This window comes from Haemaphysalis longicornis, unplaced genomic scaffold (genome assembly GCF_048455015.1).
Source record: "Haemaphysalis longicornis isolate Haplotype H1 unplaced genomic scaffold, Haemaphysalis longicornis Haplotype H1 scaffold_5, whole genome shotgun sequence".
Taxonomy (NCBI): Eukaryota; Metazoa; Arthropoda; class Arachnida; order Ixodida; family Ixodidae; genus Haemaphysalis; species Haemaphysalis longicornis.
This window is the reverse complement of record NW_027526385.1, coordinates 179,871,290-179,893,257: the sequence shown is the minus strand read 5'-3', so window position 1 is coordinate 179,893,257 and position 21,968 is coordinate 179,871,290. Positions and strand designations below refer to the sequence as shown.

General features: G+C 44.9%; 1 protein-coding gene across 2 annotated transcripts in view; it reads right to left on the bottom strand.

Moving 5' to 3' along the window:
* Positions 1 to 1,189: 1,189 nt before the first annotated feature.
* The window catches only part of LOC144138848 (small G protein signaling modulator 3 homolog), a 74,836-nt gene continuing 54,057 nt past the window's right edge, over positions 1,190 to 21,968 (bottom strand). The window contains exons 16-19 of one of the 2 annotated variants that reach the window (XM_077671342.1): positions 19,908 to 19,956; positions 13,887 to 13,972; positions 10,348 to 10,470; positions 1,190 to 8,575 (exon numbers count right to left, since the gene is read on the bottom strand). In XM_077671342.1, coding sequence (XP_077527468.1) covers positions 8,443 to 8,575; positions 10,348 to 10,470; positions 13,887 to 13,972; positions 19,908 to 19,956 — 391 coding nt within the window. In that variant the 3' untranslated portion in view covers positions 1,190 to 8,442. Of the gene's footprint in view, positions 8,576 to 10,347; positions 10,471 to 13,886; positions 13,973 to 19,907; positions 19,957 to 21,968 lie in introns of those variants that run through there. The other variant, XR_013315984.1, reaches the window with a different exon arrangement.

The window sequence follows — 21,968 nt, the reverse complement described above, 5'->3', positions numbered from 1 at the left end:
GATCGCTTTCTAAAACGCAGCAGATATCCTCCAGTTCGCACTGCCTACAAATTTCGCATTAGGGAGCAAATTAATCGTGAGCTGCTTTTTTACCACCACCACCACCCCAGCACTGTTGCGCTACTCCTGTTTCTTCCCGAAACTTAAGCTCATTGGAAAAGCCTTTCCTATCGATGAAAATAGCACGTGATCCCCCATACAGTTGCCCGGGTGTCATCTCTGCTTTTAACAAACGATTGTCTTGGCGCTTTCGGTGGTGTGGCCATGAAACTTCTCCAGACGGTTCAGTGTTTGGTGGAGGCAGAGCACTACGCAACTAACACTAATGAAATCTGCCACGATAAAAAAAAAAACGCTATTAGATGCTTCTAGGAAACCAACCTCAGCTTGAGATCCAGGCAAAGTTATTCCGCAAACCTGCCCTTGCGTCTGACATCTTGCACGTTTTGCTACTGTTGCGAACCTTGGGAGTCGTTCCTGAACCAGAGGGAGCAAATGCATGTGGACAGCTTTCGATACGAGGGCCTATATGGGGAGTTACACAACTCCATACACGTATTGAATTACTCCACCAAAAGGTCGTTATAATTAATAATTTTTTTTAAATAAGCAAAATTTTGAAAAAAATTGTGAATGCGTTTTTTCAAGTTTGAATTGCACAGCGCCTAGATACACAGGTCTCGCAAAAACGAAAATGCCCTACCAAAGACAGCTGTCCAATATGCCTCAAAATTGACCACAAAAATTAGACCTACTAGGAAGCAGATATCGTTCACATATAGAATTACATACCATAGAGAACACCAATCTTAACGTGACAAATGGCGAACCACGAGTTTTCATACACGTACAAGAGCTTGTATATGAATGCAAACGAAACAGTAACTTCATAGAACGGGGAAGATAAAGTAATAGACGGAACAAGAGCTTTTCCCACCTATTTTTTTTTCTCACGCTCATTCCACAGCCCTCTTGTCTCTGTTAGTAACAAAGTCTGCACTTGAGAATGGTAAATTCTCACCACAATCATTTCTGCCAGTAGTTAACATGCCTGCCCCATCCTACAGCTCCATGATCAGATATCACTAGAAAAACTGAACCGCAAAACGATACCATACGTACTTTTGAGCACAACATACATACCACTCCAAGGCAAACCCATACAGAGAAAGAACGAACAAGGCAGGAGTATAATGATAACCAAATTTATTCATCGGAAATGTCAATCAAGAGGGAGAACACACGTGGGTAGCAAGTCAGTCTGGAAGAAAACCACCGACCTCGCGAGGGGTGTACGCAAAGCCCCATCACGTCGAGAACACATCCATATTTCCAAAATATGTAAATATAGATCTAGGTGAATATAACACATCTTCAAAAATAACATCTTCTGTGCGCTATGATACAATGTGCGGAGTAAACCGTTGCCGCGTGGCAAAAAAGGCATTCGATACGTGAGATCCTTCATGCATCGACATCTCGGGACAACACAGTTCCGACTAGAATGAACATGGCAATTTGATAGCTTTAAGAAGCGTGCTGCTTTGAAGACAAAGCCAAGGTGCAGAGCATAATGCAAAGTGCTAACTATGCTGCATTTTCCCAGCATGTCGGCAGCACAGCAGGCAGACAAAAAGCTTCAAGCATAAAGCAAGCACTCAAGCAAGAGTAACAGGTCTAGTCTAGGTTAGAAAGAGGCTGGTTCGCAACTGACCACTGGACATATGTTCCCATGTTCACATGAGAGCCTTCATACAAACTTCATTGGCACTGTGACTGAGGGTTTAAAGGGACCATGAAGACAAAATTTTAGATTTGAAAGAACTCACTCAGACTCAGCGCCATTCTAGCCACGAATGATGTTTTTTGAAGAGAAACAAACAAACAACAAAAAACGCAAGAAACAAAATTTTTTCGAAATTGGCGCGAGGGTGACGTTTTATGAACACGAGTGACGTAACACGGGCCAAAGCTAAAAACCTCATTTTCGGTGTGTTAACCAAACATAAACATTAAAGTGAAATCAAATCAAAAGAAACTATCAAATCAATTACAATCCATTACACGAAACTATCAAATCAAATTCAATCAAATGAAACTAGAAGCCACGCTACAATAGCCGTCATATTGGCGGCTGCCGATTTCACAAACAAGATTCGTCGACGTCACAAAAAAAATCGCTGGAAAAGTGCCTCACGGTGTTGCCACTTCTTCACTGGTTTTCCTCAATATCTCCATTATTTTTGTGAAGTTTTTTTATAAAATTTGCCTTATCGTTACGAGCACAAAGCAGTCTTTCTAATAAACCTCACTCGTTGTTTGTCTTAATAGCCGCTTGACTGGTTAGAACAACATTGTTCAGCTCACACGTGATTATACGTCAGGCTTCGTGACTAGACAGCTTTTAATCTCTCAAGGACCTGCTTTCTGCGATTTATAAATCGTGTAAAACATCGCGTCAAGCATTTTTGAAACAGAGTGGGGGATGTCATTTCTGCGCTACACTAAAACAAAGCCTGGCCTCGAAACTGCTCTGGCCTCTTTCGAAGGACTTGCAGCTTATTGCAAGTTCCACTGAAGAAAGGCTACTGATGATATCCAGAGACTTCACTGCGGTTACATTTTGATTTTTCCTATTCCACGCAAGCATTTCGAAGCCACTGCGAATATTGACTGTGTTTTTCTATGTCTGGCTTCTATATGCCAAATTACACAAATCCGGGAATTCCAAATGGAAAACAAGCTGTGGACATCTCGCACTATTTGCTTCTCATCGTTCGATATTTATTTACGCTGTGCCGTCAACTGCACTATCGCTTAAGATTCATCCATGACAGTGCCACGAAGAATGTTCTATATACGCTTCGTTTATGTTTTACGTGTGCTAGAAACAACGTGCAGAACTCATTTTGCGGCGCTACTATGGAAAAAGAACCTCAGATGTTATCTGTCATCGTTTTTTTAAATAGCGCTGGACATTTTTTCTCTCCCAAATCCTTAAAAGTCGTGCAGTGTGATAGCTTTGAACTCAATAATGCCGGGGAGAAATTCTCAAAGAAAAAAACGTCAAACTGAATCAATAAGTTTCTTTAAGCGCACGAAAGACATGCCTGTTATTGAATGCTAGTGTTCTGAGCATTTAAAAAAGGGGTCTTTTAATGAGCCTTACCCAGTTCGACTTACATAACAACCATAGGTACTACCGTGCTATCTCAATGCACGAAAACTTTAGGCAAGCATCTTTTATCCATATTTTTTCTAATTTCTGCACAAACATCAGTCAAAAGTCACAAAATAACTGTAAAAAAGCACTAAATACTCAGCTTTCTCTCTCGTTTTCCCAGCATTGTGTTTCATTCAAGTCACATACCAGCTGAGTTTCACAAATAGGCACCATATGTTACGGGTACCATGATGTAATCGACTGCATGTGTAATGAATTCGAAAGGAATGCGAAAATAGTTCACTATAATCCATAAACAAATGCGCGAGATCCACAATGTATATTTTCACAGGGATGTTGGCAACCGCACATGAGTGAAAATTCACTATAGCCATGTTCAGTATATCTGGTTGCGAGCACACTACTTATCCGAAGTTACCTAGCGTAAAATATGCAACAACAGTAATGTCAGGAACCAAAAAAAAAAAGGAGTTTTTTCTAGTGTAAAAAGGAAAGCTATGCTGAAATAGTTTTGCGCGTTTTAAACACATGGCCCTGAGAGACCCACACGCCAACTTTACTACTAAAATATAGCAAAACAGTACAATACAGTAAGACAAATTTACCATAAAATATTTTCAGCAGAAATGCAGCATCAATGGAAGAGGAGACTACAGTTTTTCCCCTTGCAATTCTATTCCTTAGCAAATTGCACCCCTTTTCAATACCAAGCATCTGAAAAATGAAACTGAACATTTCAATCAATAAATCAATCAATCAATCAATCAATCAATCAATCAGTCAGTCAATTTAAAGTTGAATTTAACGGAACAACACTGTACACGCAGTTGGGACGGTGTACAAATTTAGTTTTAGCACCGCAAAGCTCTAAGACTGACGTTTAACAAAAATGACAAAGAGTAAGAAACGGAGTAAAAACAGAGTAAAACAAAGAGTAAAGAATGACACATAAGCAAGATGAACAAATGACCCAAACAAATGCGCCACGAGTGCCATATCACAATAGCACGACTTTCAACAGAGAATGTGTTTAAACGTATATATAGGTAGTATCACAACTGAAAAAACAAAACCACTGGAATGTGCAGGCAAAGGAAAGTTATCCAAACACGCAAGCAACATGACCGTGTAAATGCAAAACAGAAGCAAATATAATAAATAAATGCATAAATACAGATCTTTAGCAAATATGTCAGCCAGTATATTCAACTGTGCTGAAGATGACCAGAACAGCATCAATAGACTGTGCAGCGCGTGCTTTGTACTTTTGAGGACAAACACATCTTTCGAAGCTGTGACTAAACATAAAAGCAACACTCCCAAGCTATGTATATCCTTGTATAAAGAAATTAAACTCATAACTGTTGAATGGCCTGGTACTGGTACTGCTGGTACTGGTACTGCTAAAGAAAAGCTTTCCCAGCTGTTTACAAGAGCAATGTAGCAGTCAAAAGATGAGAAGCTGTGTATAGTCCATTAAACCGACTCAAAAAGCAATAAAGGTGATGAAAATAAAAAAATTAAGAAATATAGTGAGTTCCAAGTATATAACACCACTTTCTTTTCAAAAGGAATGTTTAAAGATGATCCTTCAGAGAATCTGGACCTTTCGATGACGATATAGATCTCGTGATCTGAACAGCTATCAACAAATGCTAAAAATCCCTTATTGGAGGCAGGCGAAACTTAATGTGTAAGGTGCATTTTGCTGCACAAAAAGGGGTGCCAATTTCAGTTTTTTGTAAATCTCGGGGCTGAACGAATGCCTTGGGCAGAAACAACAGCTGGAAAAATTGGAGTGTCAACTTTGCATTTTTTTAACAAGTACAAAATGTTGTGGTGGTTACGTCGTATGGTGCAGGGAAACTTTCAATTTTTACCAATTATCTAGAAAGAATCGAAGGCGGACTTAAAATTCCACAACCGTCGTTCACTAAATTTGAGCTCATTCTTTTAACACTAGATAATTCGAACAATTTGTGCGTTTACTCAAAAATTGAGCTTTGGCCCTCCAACAGATGCCAGAAACACACACAAAAAAAACACAAATTACTAAAAATTGGTAAAAACACAGATAAACGTGCACATCAAAATGACCTCAATGGCAAGCACTGTATGCTCAGAAAAGTTTTTTTGCCAGTGCCATGCAAACATTTTCTGGCACAGAATTGAGAAGTTGCCTGAAATCCGTTCCAAAACATTAACATTTTTCTTGAACAGTGCAAGCCTACAGGGTTTCTGTGCTGCAGATAAGTAATCAGATATGGGGACGCAGATTCGAGCTCATCTCAATGTAACCCACAAAATTCATGTGGCGAAAAATTCCATGCAGAAAAAAAGGGTGCACTTGGAAACTGACTGATATCATGACAAATTAAGTTAAGTTCTACCATAAACGTGCCTTTTCTTCTTTTTTGCACAAAGAAAATTTTCTTTTGCGATCAATGCTTTAACAAAATGTCATGCTTGTGTACATTCACTAAACTCCACTGAGTTTCTTGCGTAACGGAGGCGACTTCACGGAAGCATTTTTTTCTTAGCTTGCTATGCTTCCGTGATTCCTATCAGTAACAAAAAAAAAAGTTTGGATGTGACTGAACGTACATGAATACGTCCATCAGGTGTCAGTGTATTCTATTGTCTCACTAATTTCTCAAAAGAAGAAATTAACCCTGAATTGTCATTTATCTACTTTGCGGCTAAATAGGGGTTAATTAACGATGATTGTAGTGTTTAACATGGTGAAGCAACACTACGAGGCGCGTTGCATACTTGATGCCTCTGGATTAATTCCGACCACCCAGGGATCTTACACGTGTGCTGAAATCTTGAACAAACGGGTGTCCTCCCTTTTCACCTCCATCATAAAAGCAGCCACCGTGGCTGGGGTCGAACCTGAGTCCTTGGGCTCAGCTGCACAATGCCTGAGCCCGTGAGGCACCATGACGGGTAGAGATTAACTCCATTTATAACTTCATGGCTAGCAACTGTACAGGCTTTGCATTACCCTCTGTGCAATCCCGTCACACACGTGTCTTAGTGCAACTTAAAAAAAAAAAACAGGTTCGACACGAACCTCCCCAGTCACTTTGGCGAGCAGAGAACATCTCAAACGAATGTTTTATCATTGTCGTGGTACCTGTCCCTTAGCACCTTTTCATTTTTTGCATTTACGTAGTAGCTCCCCACTGATTATTTTATTTCTTTTTTTTAGGTGCCAGGCAGCCTTGGGGTCGTAAATGAAAAAACTAAGACTGCACACGCCACATAAGCATTCTGTACTTGACTGCAAAGTGAAAGCACGTTTTTTCTGCATCTGATGATGGCATTTTTGCTCTTGGCGTACAAGAACAAAACCAGTTTCTCGTTTGTTCACTTTGAGTTCCATTTTCATCGCTTTATAGAGTTGATTTTCTGTAAACCTGAGCCTCTACTCAAGCAGTGTGGCAAGCTAGAGGCTTTCACAAAGTAGTATACTAGTACGGACTAAATTCTGTCATCCAATCGGGATGTTGCGAGGCATTACAAAATGACCTCAACATCGCAGCAGGTTGTAATAAATGTGACAGCCAGTGCTTTCCGGAACTTCAGGTATTTTTCAGATGCAGCTCCGTCTAAACTGAATTTCGCTGCTAAAAATTTAACTAAAAGGGCATACCAACAAAAAAGTCATCGAGCGTCAAGAAGTAGAACCTTGAAACAAGCAAAAAGCACCTTTGCAAGCTCACAAAGGCATTTCAGGGAAGTAGATTAAGTGAGTTACGGCAGATGATAGTGACCCGAATTTCGCTACAACCGCCTCAAAGCATGCCCTATTATTTGGTGCACTTGGAGCCATCGGCAAGAATTTGCAATGTACTATGCCATACTGCCCTCTGCTACAACACACGTTAATTGAGGGGAGACGATCAAGTCACGGCGTCGCGATTTTTTAAGACCGAATTACACCATTTTGAGGATGCCTACAATCAACTCATTAGGAAGCCATGATAGGATCACTACATGTGCAGCGTGGCACGTACACTTTGCTGAAGCTGGTGGCCACGGCTTATTGCATCATTTCTTCACAAACTAGATGCGGAGAGTGGCTAAAATATCCCAAAATATGCTTACACCACAGAACTACCTCTGCTACGCTCAATACTAGAGTTATGGCTTATTTTGAGCCTCTTCGTTTGATCGTACATTGCACTGTCCCTACAATCGCGAAGCAAATTTACGCAATACAATGGAGATCTCGTCTACCAGGACCGTTGTCTGCTTCAACATGAAACGCACACGATGGAGCAAAATAACACTGCACGATCAGTTTGTGCGCTGCAACAGATTGCACCGAGGAGAATGTGTTTGGCTCCCGTCTGGCAAGGTCTCATGAACGTTGAAGCAAACAGACTAGGTTGAGTTTCTGCTGTTGGATCAAGCGAGCATTCTTCTTTAGAAACGAGACGCGAATGCGCCTGAACCGTGAAGGAAGCGGTGCACTGCTTTGCTGCAAGTTGCAAGGGGCAGACGACACAGCTGTGACCAGTGTGCAAGCAGGAAGTATTGCGGCAACAAGGGCTGCTGTGCGCAGTGTGTCGTGGCAGCGAGTACTCACACAAAGGACCCAGAACTTATCCGCTGAATTCGTCGTTAATACATGCAACTGAGGGCACAAAACACTTCCCAAGCCCCAATCCCATTTCTGTCAAGCATGGCACCGGGGGAATGTATTCAAACCGCACAATAAATAAACCACGCGCCAATTTTTGAATGCCACGCAGCCGCAAGTAGCCAGAAACAGACGATAAAATGGACGCCACCGGGTCTATCGGAATCACGCCAGCAGTATCGAGTCACATTCTTCCGATGAGATCGCCTGGCAATGCATGCGATAAGAGCACCTCCCTACAGTCGAGACGGAGAGGTTTTCCCTCACAAACCAACGGAGAATGTTGTCTGCTAAAGACGAAACACAAGCTGTGGAGGGCAGAGAATACTTCAGGGACCAGGCTTGCACACCCCTCCTTCAGGAGAAAGAGGAAGCATGCGAACCCTGCAATGATCTGGCAGTCGCAATACGGAGCATACGGAAGACAAATCCTGTATCGTTCCTGTATGCCTCTTGTATGGTTCCAATACGGTTTCTGTATCGTTCCTATATAGTTCCTGTATGGCTACCGTATGATGTTGGAGACCAATACAGTGGTGTCCCAAGCCGTAGTCGCCTGGTGAGCCGACCCTACTTCTAGGAATGTGACGAAGGCCAGACAGCGGGGTCAGAGGTCCCAGGAGAAGAGGTGGTGCTTGACCAGCATGTCCCGCACGCCCTCCCGTAGCGGTTGCGAGGGCTCTCGCTGGACGGGCAGCTCCCAGTTGGGGTTCAGGTTGAAAGCGAACTGGGACAGCAGCCTGGGATGAGATGTGCAAAAGCCGCGTATACGTTAAAACAGTCAAACCTCGTTATAACGAAACTGAAGTGGTGCCGTGATTTGCTCGCTGTAACCAATATTTCATTATAGCCGTAGCAGGCATTTATGCAAAAATTGGGCGCTGTACTTGCCCAAAACAAATAGTGGGCTAAATTACATCGCGTCGCATGGTGGTGTACACAAAAAGGAAACCGCATTCGGGAGATAAAAAGGAGCATTCGCGCACCTACTTTATTGCAGTTTAAAATATGGAACTTTTATGTCAAAGGCTTAGCTGCGAACAAGTCCGCAATTGGATGTTGATGCGCCTTTCTGATGCGAACGACGGCTCGCTCAGCCTCGTGCCCAATGTGGTGGCTTTTATCATAGCTTCCTTCATGTCTGTCGCTTTTACTTCCCGCCTGGCGCATTCGTGCTGCTTGAATCACGCGCGCCATAATAAAAGCTAAGTGAAGCTGAAAAAAAAAGAGAGAAACACGCACACAACTTCAACAATGCAGCTGACGCGTCGGCAAGTGACAACAGTTGCAGGCGAGGGCGCCACAGCCATGCCGTGTGCATTGAGGACGTGTGCCTTGAGAGGAAGGTGGGAATAGCTTCGCGGCTGCAACGGATGCATGGCATGCCATCTGGCTTTTTACGCGTTGCGGGAGGGTGCATGGTGGCAGTTTTGAAGTGTGAAAAATACAGCTGTTGCCTTCTGCACCATCTCAAATCTGCATTGCACAATACCGTGAAATTTTCTCAAAACTTTTTTTCTGAACGGAATTAGTTTTTTATATCCCGCAATGGGCAAATTTACCTTGTTAAAACGGGGTTTTAAATACATTGGTTTCTACGGGGACTCTCAAGAAGAATTACGATTTGCTCATTATAGCCAGCCTCATTATAACGAGTTTTAACTGCATTGGTATAACACACAATTGGCTCGAAGTTAACAATCAAGCCGCTTCTGTCATTAAAGAGGCCATAAAGAAAAAATACAAGTTGGTTCATTGAAAATACTGCTTTGGCTCAGGTACAATGGCACCAATCTTATTACAATCTTCACACCAGTAATCTAGATAGTATTAGGAAAAAACATATGAACACATGGCAACCCTGCAGACACTCTCCGGAGACTTGTGATGTCACAGAGTGTCTATGTGCGAGCGGGGACAGCTGACCTCAGTTACCACCAAGAAACATGAACGGGTGACAGTAGTTGGGCCTCTCGTTCCCTTTGATCGTATTGTATGCCAACATGCAGTTAATGCACTCACAACTATGCTTTTGGCACTGCTCAATATTACATCACTGCAGCATAAAATTTGTTAGTTCTTTTAATAATGCTTGCATTCTTTTCGGGTGAAAAACGTTTTTAGTTGCTGGAATGGAGCTCAGTGAGTTAGCAAAGGCTGCCTCTTTGAAATTAAACAAAGTGGTATGTTGTCTTCCCGGCCCCTTTAAACCATTTCTGCACAAGTTGCTTGATAACGAAACACTAGTATTGGAGAAAATGGGAAATTATGTTACATGGGATACTAAATCTCAAGCACGCAACTGTCATCACAAAAAGATAGTGAGATAGAGTAAAAGGAGAGTTATAGATATATATACACACATATATGTAGGAAGATGACTAGATAGAAAGGGAAGGATGCAGAAAGTGCAGGCTGAGAGAGAGATAGAGAGAGCAACAGGGTAAGTAAGGAAGGGGCAGGCAGGCACTCTCTCCGTACCCACAGCGGCGGCCACCCTGTACTCACTCACCTAAGCTCGCACTTGATCTGCACCCAGCCGGGGCTGTTGACGAAGGACCAGGGCTGGTACCACTTGTGCACCACCGACAGGCTGGAGCAGAGCACCTCGAACCACAGGTGCAGCACCTGCTCACTGCAACGGCCACCGCCATTTGGGTGGTGGTCGGTCATCCGCACAGAGTCGGCAACTACGCATTCAGGTGTGGTGACTAGGGTGATGAATAGGGTGTGTTCCGTAATGGAGACAGCAATTACGTCTCAGTAGGCCTGCTTAACAGACGTTTCCGTACTTAGCCTCTCATACAGCATGAAACCGACCAGGCTAGTACTTGATTGATTGATCTGATCGATTGATTGTAGGGTTTAACGCGCCGACGCAACCCAGGTGATGAGGCGCACTGTAGTGGAGGGCTGCGGATTAATTTTGATTATCTGGGGATCTTTAACATGCGCCGAAATCTCGTACACACAGGCGTTTTTGCTTTTCGCTTCCATCAGAAAAGCGGCCGCCGCGGCCGGAAATTGAACCTGCGTCCTCATGCTCAGCAGCGCAACGCCTTAGCCACTGAGCCACCGCGGCGGGTAAGTGTAGTACTTAATCAGAGCTAGTCAATACACAGCAGTTGCAAAACTTTCCATAGGCCCTATGTACAAAAAAAGAATGGTCCACGGTAGGCCCCACTGCACTGGGTGCAAACAGGGGCAAGCGTGCGGCAAGTGTACTACCCTGTCACCTGTTGACAGCAAGTTGAACTACATTCTACAATCGTTACGGCGGATCCAGCAAAAACAGACTTCCAGTTACAACAGGCCATTTCTGTTGGTAGTTTGTTTGGTCCCCATGCATTTTAAGTGGAGTCCACTCCGCACATAACGGACCCAGCTATAGCAGACTATCGGCTACAACAGACTAACTTTCACGCAAAAATTGTTTTGAATGAATGTTAATAGCGGACTTCCACAATGCCAGCAACCGGTATTCTTCTTCTTTGTTTACTTTGGCAAGGAAACTACTGTCTGGCAACATTCTCGGCGTACAACAGGTCGTTGGCGCAGTCAAGCCAAGCCAGTGTCGGTGGCCATTCTCTTTTTGTGTGTGTGTGTGTGTGTGTGTCTGCAACCAGCAGGATTTCATTCGCGGATAAACTAAGCATAGTTAACACTGCCGAACATGGGGAAAAAGAGGCCGACATCGCCAGAATACGGGCCTGTCTAAACAAACAATCTGCTCGACTGTCAAGAACAAGGCCACTGCTGAAAAGAGCGACTGCTGTGACTAAAGAACAGTGCTTTCAAATACATGAAATGAAAAAGTGCACTCGGAGGTCAAATCTCCCTTGACAGTTTTTTTCCGTAATAAAAAAACTCAGGTTCAGTGAGGTTAGGCATTCATTATTCCCACGCATGCATTGTTCCTATTCTGTTCGATGAAAGAAGGCAAGAAATGCCTCAAGCAGGGGGTTGGTTCCCATCCATTGCGTGCAATCTGCCGTTGGCCGTGCACAGTACAACTGGTCTAACTTTTGATTTCACAACTGCCCCCCATCAGATTATTTCGTATCAGCTGCATTACTGACAAGACTAAGATCATTAAGAATGCGGAAGCTGCCTTAATTAAGGGAACATCAGGCAGCAATCCGAATTGTTTTATGAATGCTTTCGGGTAAACCAGCCTCGTCACACAGGGCTCGAAAAGAGCCTGGATAATTCTGCTGGTCATTACTGATTTTTATAGCTGGTTAGTGATTGCTCCTAGTTATATTCTCCCTTTATTATCTCAGCTTAGCGTGCATTTCTACGCACTCGGCCACGTGTGATAGGCCTTTTCAAAGTGCTGGTACTATGCTTTGAAAACAGTGTTAGGCGATTCTTTTACCCTGCCTGAACGCTGTGCAGAGATGCTCCAAATGTGTAGAAAGTACAAATTGTCTACAGAATTTATATGCAATAGTGGTCAAAGTTCCAACTTTATGCTCATATAGTACTCCACCCCGCCCCCTGTTCAGATACTGCATACTTCAGATAGAGCGTACATTTTGTTCTGGATAAAGGGGTTCCGTTGTAACAGTATAGACTGTAGTAGCACTCAAGTGCTTGTGGCTGCAGCCTTAAGTCATAAAAGAAAAAACGTAGAAATATAAGCAAACATTTCCTTACTTAGTGTTTCCTAACTTTAAAAGCAAGCTTTATATTTATTAGATTGTGTTATTAAAGTTTTCACAACAGGTGCGTACTGAATAACAATGGCACACACTAACACTACACCACTAGCCGCGACATCAACAAAAAAACAAGTTCATAAGCAGAGCCAAGGACAAGACACCTTCTTTACATCCGCTCACTATGGGCACACAAACAGTGACAGAACTACCATGACTGATTTGAATGCAAACAAACCGCAGCACTGGAGGGACGAGTGCAGTCAGTAAACCAGCCTGGCGGTTGGCACTTTTAAAGGGGCCATGAAGACAAAACACAAGTTTGGTTAATTCGAAAGATTGCCTCATTAGAACCTGACACCACTTTTAATGCAAACTTCGTTCAAATAAGCTATATAATTAAGAAAAACGTGAATGGCCATGCGACCCACTAGCTCATTTCCCGCAACATAACCTATGATGCCAACCAGCCAGCTCTGAGATTGGAGGAGGCCGGCAGAAGCAGGCGCAAATTAGGCAGAGTTTATAAGCTTGCTTGCTTCCTGCATAAATTTAGGTAACATTGTTTTTAAAGCAGTAAGAATGGTGGGACAAACAGTGGAAGTTACGAAAGCACACATAAACATAGAGGTACCGATGCGTACTGCTGTTGGTACTGTGTGCTTTATGCTTGGTGTAGCTGCACAGCACTGTGGGGCTTAGGGGTTGTCTCAGGCAACACTGGCCGAACTGACGCAAGCAATGGTGTCTTACGTGACCATATTTGTCGAGCGAGCACTATGTTTCACGAACGATTATTTTCTCCTAAAACAAAAACAATTCAGGTTTAAATACGGTCAAAAACAAAGCAAAGGTAGAAAACAACTCTTGCCGCAGTACGGTGGCGCCATCTAGGTTTACTAATGGTAAACGTGGCTTTGCAATCAGCTGCAGAGCGGTTGGTCCCTGTGATGGCACTGCGGACCACGAAAACACGCAATTTAGCGGGAAAATCAAAATTTTAACTTACATTGATTAATTTCTCAGTGAATAAAGCATAGTTTGCATCCGGACAAGTGCTGGGGGCACTATTAAACACAGAATCTTTCAAATAAAACAAACGTATTTTGTCTGCATGGCCCCTTTAGCACCAAACTGTGGCAGAGGCCACACAGAGTGCTAAAACCAAAGTTGTGCAACAGTTGCGCAGATCAGTGTTGGTTCAGAGCCAGCCCAGTGCAAACGACAGTTCAACCCAGTGTTGACAGTAACAGTGCATTTGCATTACACACACTGCAAATCTGACATGCACCCAAACAGAAACGAATCCGCCTATGCTCAAGATTCGGTCCAGAACCGGATTTGGATCAAGATTCAAGCCCGCTCAAGATCCACACTAAGCCCCACTCACTTGAGTCCGATGCAGACAAGAGAGCGCAGCTTGACGTCCATTTGGGCGTGGGCCAAGTCGTGGGACATGTTCACCGCCTGCACCGACTGGAGCGACCACAGAGCAAACCCAGGGTGACCCCAGTGTTACACTCGTTTGCAATAATGCAGACGTCCTTTTCGTCAGCTCTTCAGTGGAAAATGGGAGCTATCACACCCTGTTAGAAGTACCGATAAGCACTATTTCGGACACAGTCAACTGAAATGCCATTTTGTATTCAAATCGTATTCGGTTTCACGAATCAATGCAGAGGAGATGCTGTGGTGAGTATGAAGAGCTCTGAACTTACACTCTTTACACGCCCACCTTTTTGTGCATTAATTTTAAGACACCAAACAATGGTCAAGGGCAAATGCAGTACATTCTATCAATTAACGTGCGTCTTTAAAATTTTTTCTTGAGCGAACTGCTCCCCTGTTCGCTCTGAAACTTCCCACAAAGGCTGAGTTTGTGGCCTATTTTGTATAACACCCGGAACAAGAATGACGCTTATGTGCCTGTTTAGAAAACAAGTAAAAACGGTTTTTGGCTATGGGAAACCTGGGGGCCATCTTGCTGATCGTAACCGCCGTTGTAGTACCGTGCCACCTACGGTATCCAGAACAAGACAAGTGATGATGGTTCGCAGCAGGTTCACGAGGCATTGTCTGTTTTAAAGTTTCAGCGTGTAAAGTTTCAGTGCAAACCAAGGAGCGGTTTGTGAGGAGAAATTTAAGAAAATGTTCATTAATCGATGTGACATAGTGGGACATTAGGGGGAGACACTGGTCTTAAAACAACATCTTTTCATTTTCAAGTAAGCTCTGTGAAACTTGTCAGATTTGCTGCTTTTTCCCATAGATTTCAAATATGCCGTTATTTTTTGGGCCAGTCAATTAGTTCCCAAGATAATTAGAGATAATTAGCCAACTTTGGAGGAACAATAGACAAATTCAGTGTTGGTCGTAAAACTACTGTATAATGCGGAATATAGGTCGAGATTTCTGACAGAAAAATTTGCCGAAAAGTCACCCCTCGACCTATATTGCAGTCACTGGCAGTTGTCATCTGGCGACCGGGCAGACCATCGAGGCCATCCAAACCCCAAAGGCACCATCACCACCACCATCAATCGGACGCGACGCCATCTTTGTTTTGTCGCTTCTCTCGCTGTCGGCGAATGTGTGCGTGCTATTTTCTTCTTGCTCAAAATGAGTTTAGGCACTTGGTGCCAGTTTACAGTAGCATTTAAAAGAAAAGTTGGGGGTTTTCCAAGGCCAATGAAGTGTCCGCCTTGCGCCAGTTCGGTATCACCAAAAGAAGTGGCTAGCAGCGTTAGCTGAAGGGGCAGCTCTCGGTATGCAACGCTCGGAAGGCCTCGTTTCATGGGCGCTGCTCTGTGCACCTGTGCTGCTGTACAAAGGGGCAAATTTTGTCCGCTAGCGTCGTGCGATGTCTCTACGAATGGATAGCCCAAGATGTTTGCTGACCGCCTGCACAGACCGGCTGTCGGTCCGGTCTGCACACGAGTGTCCCATGCTTTGCGCTCGCTTCACGATGACATCGTCTTGCGAGTGTTTAAGAAGTGCTGCATAAGCAATTCCCTGGATTGCACCGAGGACGACCTGCTGTGTGGGTGACAGCGAGCCAGAAGCAGTCGTCCGACAATACTTCAGACAGTTATAAATGAGTAATCTGAGACGAAACAAGTTATAGCTTCAATAAAACAATGGTTGGTACCTCATTTTTTTGTTTTGCATTTTTCGGCTACGATGTAAGGGGGTCGACCTATATTCCGCCTTATACGGTAATCTTTATACTTTCCAATACTACGAACCATGGCAAATGCAATAATTGAAGCAGTTTTTTGATGCACCATGCTTGGAACTAATATTACAGCTCATTAGACTTTGGTGTTTGAAATGGGCACACAAAATGGTTCCTTGCCAGTGTCGCCACCAAGGTTTAAAAGGACACTGAAGTGATTTGTAAACAATGCGGGATTACGAGCGCAAACTGTAGTCCGGAGTCCCTGGGCCCTGTTTCGACCACTCTGTGCGTGTTTACGCGAATTGATTTAGTAGAAAAATCAATACGAAAATGCTGTCCTCCTCTCTTTACGCTCGCCCATTTTCTGTGGCGTTTTCGTGTGACGTCAGCAGGAGAGGTGCTGACAACTGGCTGCGCTACTGCACGGCTCGCCGACCTTCCGCGACCGAGTCAGTCGGCCCACCGTTTAGTCCGCCGGCCGCCGACGGGTCGTCGCAATTCGCTCGATCAGTTGAAACTAAGCCACAACACGTTTGGGAATGGAAGAATGCGCCTTTATTTACTTCGTTAGTTTGTACACTGTATCTAGCTCCAAGTCAAGGTCGCTTCACACAAGCGCTGCACAAGCGCACATGCGACGCTTCGCTGACTGGTACGCCAGTAGGAAAATATAAGGCCTCTTGAAGGGGGAGAAGAGTGAGCGAAGTCAATATAGGTACTAAGGAAATAAAATCAACTGATATTTTTACCGTACAGCATAAAACTAGGGTGCGGGAAGCGCTTTTTTGCGCTGGGTGAACAAGCAGAGCGGTCAGCAGCACGACTACGCATCTGCGAACGCGTGAGTTATTGTGGAAACTCGGGGGACGCTTACTGCACGAGCGCAATACAACAAATAGTCACCTAAGCTCCTTGAAATACTAAAACTAAATAAAAGTGTAAACTGGTTATACATTATATACCTTATCTTTTCCATTGCCGCCAGCGGCCGCCTGTGGCCTAGTCGTCTGGGGTGCTAGGTATGTAAACGCAAGTGTTTTGCCAGTCACAAGTTCGAATCGCCGCGGGTACATGCTTTTTTTTTTTTGATGAGTTAACTTTTTTGTTTTTCGCCGATGTTTTCTATACTGAGTTCACCTTTTTTTTGGGCCGCAACGTTCATTGCTCCACGAACTAGTCCACAGAACTCGCGCAGGCTGGCACTGCCGCGCTAGCGAGTTCTCGTTGGCGTGCTGTTGCCATAAGCACTGACTGCTTGCAGGCAGTGGGCACAGGCCAGAATCAACAGACCCTTGGCCTGGTGCGAACACGCTTTTTACGATACAGGCATGAGCGAGGCAAGCTCCAAATATGGGGGAAAAGCGCATGCATTTGAGCGTCTGCGGGGACGCGGAGGGCGTTCATGCACTGCGTAGGCCTCAGATAGTGAATGCTACGATTCCACGCCGTCCTGGGAGGCTTATCTTATGCATTTTACAGCCGACAACATGGCAGAAGCGCGGTACTACGATAACTGGGATATTGAGAATGCCCATCCAACGACGCCATCGAATGTCAAGCATGTTGTTTTACAGCACCGAAACCGAAACCGAAACTTTTGATTGCTAACCTTGGGCATCGTCCAATCACGGCGCCCCCCCCCCTCCCAACGTCACAGCTTAGTTTGTGCGGCCGCCGCAAACCGCGCATGGTAGTTTTTCTTCTTTCGCGCTTTGTAAAATAATTACCGATTTGTCAACCGGATAAACGATGAAAAGTGTGCTAATTTGAGCCAGTCTACACAGTGCAAGCAAAAACGGGAGCTTGACAAATTCACTTCAGTGTCCCTTTAATGAGCAATAAAATTAGTTCCAAGCATGAGGCATCAAAAAACTGCTTCAATTATTGCACTCACCAGGGTTCACAGTACTATTGGAAAATATAAAAATTACAGTTTTATTACCAACACTGTTTCGTCTACTGTTTGACCAAAACTGGCTAATTTTGCGCTGCTGAGCACGAGGTCGCGGGTTGGATTCCAGGCTGCGGCGGTCGCTTTTCTGATGGAGGCGAAAAGCAAAAACGCCCGTGTGTACGAGATTTCGGCGCACGTTAAAGATCCCCAGGTGGTCAAAATTAATCCGGAGCCCTCCACTACGGCGCGCCTCATCGCCTGCGTTGCGTCGGCGCGTTAAACCCTACAATCAAAAACTGGCTAATTATCTATACTTATCTTGGGAACTAATTGACCAACTAAAAAATTATTGGCATATTTGAAATCTATGGGAAAAAAGCAGTAAGACTGAGAAGTTTCACATAGTTTACTTGAAAATTAAAAGAAGTTGTTTTAAGACCAGTGTCCCTACTTAATTTAAGAAAACAAGGAATGATGGTCGTTGGCGGACTTCACCAGCCCCGAAAACGTCTTTCGCTGCTAACCTAGAATCAGCTGCACTGTGCTTGTTCAAGGAGCACAGCAGACCAACCGGCAAAGTCCAATACGAGCCGGGAGTCACACCCCGAATAAGGAGACTGCGTGAAACCAAACTTAGGAATCGGCATGGCCTTTTTGTTGCCAAGAGTACCCCAGGTGGTTCAACTACTCGGGACAACTTTCTGTGGCAATGGAGAGCAAGGTACGGAATAAGGAGGGGTAAGGGTGAGCTAACTGCTCTGTGTTACTGTTAGTCCCCGATAAACTGGTTGCAGTTTCAATTTCTGCGTGACAAACGCATTTGCTACTGTCCATTTCTTCTCATGAGCTTCGTGGTTGAGTGCACTGTACCATGATCACCGAGCATGGAGGCATATTGGCGCCCCCTTCCCGACGCTTCATTCGTTTATATATAAACACCAGCAAACACATTGTCTGGTGAACTCAGAACGACCGTGGACAATACCATCTACGTAACTCTGTATCGTCCAGAAGTTAAATTTGCCAGTGCTGCAGTTTTGAGGGCATGCACTGACTTGTAAACTATTCTGGAGCTCAAAACTGGGCACCACCATCGACATGTGAGGCGTGCTTACACAGCGCGGGCGCAGTATACCGAAAGAGCAGCTTGCACACACAGTTACGCACACGCTCGCTTAAACCGGCAAACTGGCTAACTGAACGGAGAGTCCCGGTTGCATCAGTCTCACTTGGGCGTAAACGTCACAAACCACTTGCCTCATTTGTTTGGACAACTTTTGCTTCTCAAGCATTCTAAAAATCTCATGCAGAGAATGAAGACACGGGCTACTAGACGGGAAGAAAGGTGCTGTCCATGAGGACATTATGTTTTTTAACCCAAACATCTAAAAACATAATGCTCTCTGTTTCACAAATTCTGCCTAGTAATTTAATGCCATTATCAATATCCAAGGCTACAAAATAAGAACTCTACATTTTTGAATTGCTTAGGTTAGAGCCAGCCAGTTGTTTTGTGTTGAACTACATCCAGCAGCGCAGCGAAACGGCGTGGTTCGGCTTCGTAGCAGCCTTGAAAGTTGTCCCCGAGTATAGTGGAGTTAAAACACTCGACCTCCATCAAAAGGTTTGCTCTATGCCCGTACCAGTGCGACAGCACCAACTGCTTAACTGCAGTTCCCCCTCTTGCACAAAGCTGTCTCGAACCTGCTTTGGCCGGTGCCCTAACAGAACATCCTGTGAAGACGCACACAGCTTCCTCCTTGCTTGGGTGCCAACAAGCTTCGAGCTTTCTTAAAGGCCAACTGCACTCAAATTTCACCTCAACCAAACTCACTATGAACGTACAGTGGGTACTACCAAACCAACTGGGATATGACTGGTAGCCCCGTGAAATGCGTGGTTAATTAGTTATAAGCGTTCAAAGTAGCTCCGTCAGAGGATCTCGCAAACAGCCATCAAGCGGAGGTGACACCGCAGCCGGCCCTACGCTTTTTCCTACGGCCAGCCATGAGAACCGGTCGAGCTTCGCTGGGCGCGCTTCTTTTAGGGCTGTGGCGAGGGCGAAGTGCTGCGTGCAAGTTTGCTCCAGGCGGCCGGCCGTGTGTGGCCGCTCAATCGCTGGCTGAGCTGGCTGGAGCAGCAATGGCCACGCTCTTCTCAATTTCAGTTTGTAAATCTTCGATTCCTAGTGGTCGTTTGCGACCATCGACAGCCATATTTCGACAGCCATATTTCGTATCTTGCAGTATTTTTAGGCACGCCATACGGAAATGACGTTCTCAAGAGGTTGAAATGCTGAGTGCAGTCGGCCTTTAACTACCCAGGCTGGCCACACTCACCCGGTAAAGGACCTCCTCGGGAGTGAGCACTTTGCCGTCCTCATCCAGCCTGCATCGAGAAGGGAGAGAAGGCACGGCTGTGTTCGTAAGTTCCGCACTTGGCTGGTTCACCAAAAAAGACTGCTCTGCCGTGATAACAATGGTGCCAATTTTATCGCAAACTCCGAACAAATAAGGGAGATGAAACAGATTCAACAGTGGAAACACCCCATCCACTTTTTGGCAATTCATTAATGACGTCACATAATCCTGTCTGGACGATTGGTGGTTGTCGGCCAAAGCCACCGCCAAGGAACATCCCTGGGTGACTGCAGTATGGCCTGTGGTTCAGTTTGATTGCGTCATTTGAATGCGTACATGCAGCTGACACACTGACGCCCGTATTTTTGCAGCAGGCCCGTATGACGTGCCTCCTGCCCATAATACGACAATGTAGAGCAAAAGTTCTTCAACATTTGCGTTTTTTGGTTAAGCAAGTGTTTCATGGGTGGAATGGAGCTGAGTTGCACCCTTGTCGCACGGCAAATCTAATGCCATTCAAAGTATATGACATTAACTGATAGTGACATTCGGTTTGGCCGTGTGGGTCTATACGGCGAAACAAACGCCATTTGATGATGATGATTGTAGGGTTTAACGCGCCGACGCAACGCAGGCGATGAGGCGCGCCGTAGTGGAGGGCTCCGGATTAATTTTGACCACCTGGGGATCTTTATCGTGCGCCGAAATCTCGTACACACGGGCGTTTTTGCTTTTCGCCCCCATCAGAAAAGCGGACGCCGCGGCCGGGAATCGAACCCGCGACCTCGTGCTCAGCAGCGCAACAAACGCCATTTGATAGCGATTTGATAGCGACAGTGGTGATGATTAGCAAGATCGCAAAATTGCAGAATTATTGCTTAAGTGCGTCTAGAATGTTTTCATATATACCGTATTTACTCGCATAATCCTCGCACTCGCGTAATCCTCGCACCCCTAATGTGAGCCACCAAAACTTGGATTTTTTGGTTCCTCGCATAATCCTCGCACCCCCAACTTTGCGGCGGCGAAAGTTGCCCGCTCGCGAAACCCGCATGGTGCACGCGCTCTCCAACGCGCGCCCTCCCCCGCCGTTCGGCGGAGAGCGCTGTGTACCCAAGGCCATCCAGGCGCCCTAACACGCTACTCGCACTGTACTTGAGCCGGTTTCGCGTGCGCGCAACTAGACTAGTCGCCATGGGGAAGAGCGCCAGCTACACTGCAGCTTTCAAATTGAAAGCGATAGAGTACGCGATCGAACACGGCAACCGCGCCGCAGGCAGGCACTTCGGCGTCACCGACTTCAACGTGCGTTACTGTCGAGCTTCACAAGTAGGGCACGCACATGACGACGGCGAGATAGGGCGCGCGCCAGAAAGCAAAGGCGGCAATTTCATGATCGCTGATCGACGGGATACTGTTTACGTTGTAAATTGTAAAATAAAAAGAAATAGCTGCTGTTGGCAACACTGAGCTTACATATACAAAAAACGACCGCTACATTTAGCGGGATTCGCAGAAGGCAAATTGGCAACACTGTGCACCGCATTTTTTTTCCCCGCATAATTCTCGCACCCCTAACTTCGCATTGACTTTTCCGAAAAAAAAAGTGTGAGGGTTATGCGAGTAAATACGGTATAATAGCTCTTTAAAACAAAACAGATAATTTTTTGTTTTTAATTAAAAACAAGAAAATGAACGTTTTAACTGACATAAGTAGAGATCACAAGCCGAGACAAGTCCGCAAATAATCCGTATTCAGTGTAGCGTGCGCAGTGGGGACAAGATTTTTTCTCTCTTTAAGTACTTGTTTGTCGTTCTTTTAAAAACAATACGAAGGGGAAAATATGAGTTTTGACAGTTTTTAGAAACAGTATGCTCTGATTTGTTGTTGAACTTGCTTGTCTAGTGACATGCCGCTGCTGTCGAGGCTACTCATTTGGCCGCTGAATGAGCTCCACGAACCTCAGTTAGCTCCTAATCGCCGTTCGCTTCAAATGTCATTTGGTATTTTCGTGTAGCGCCGAATCGGTGACATTTAGA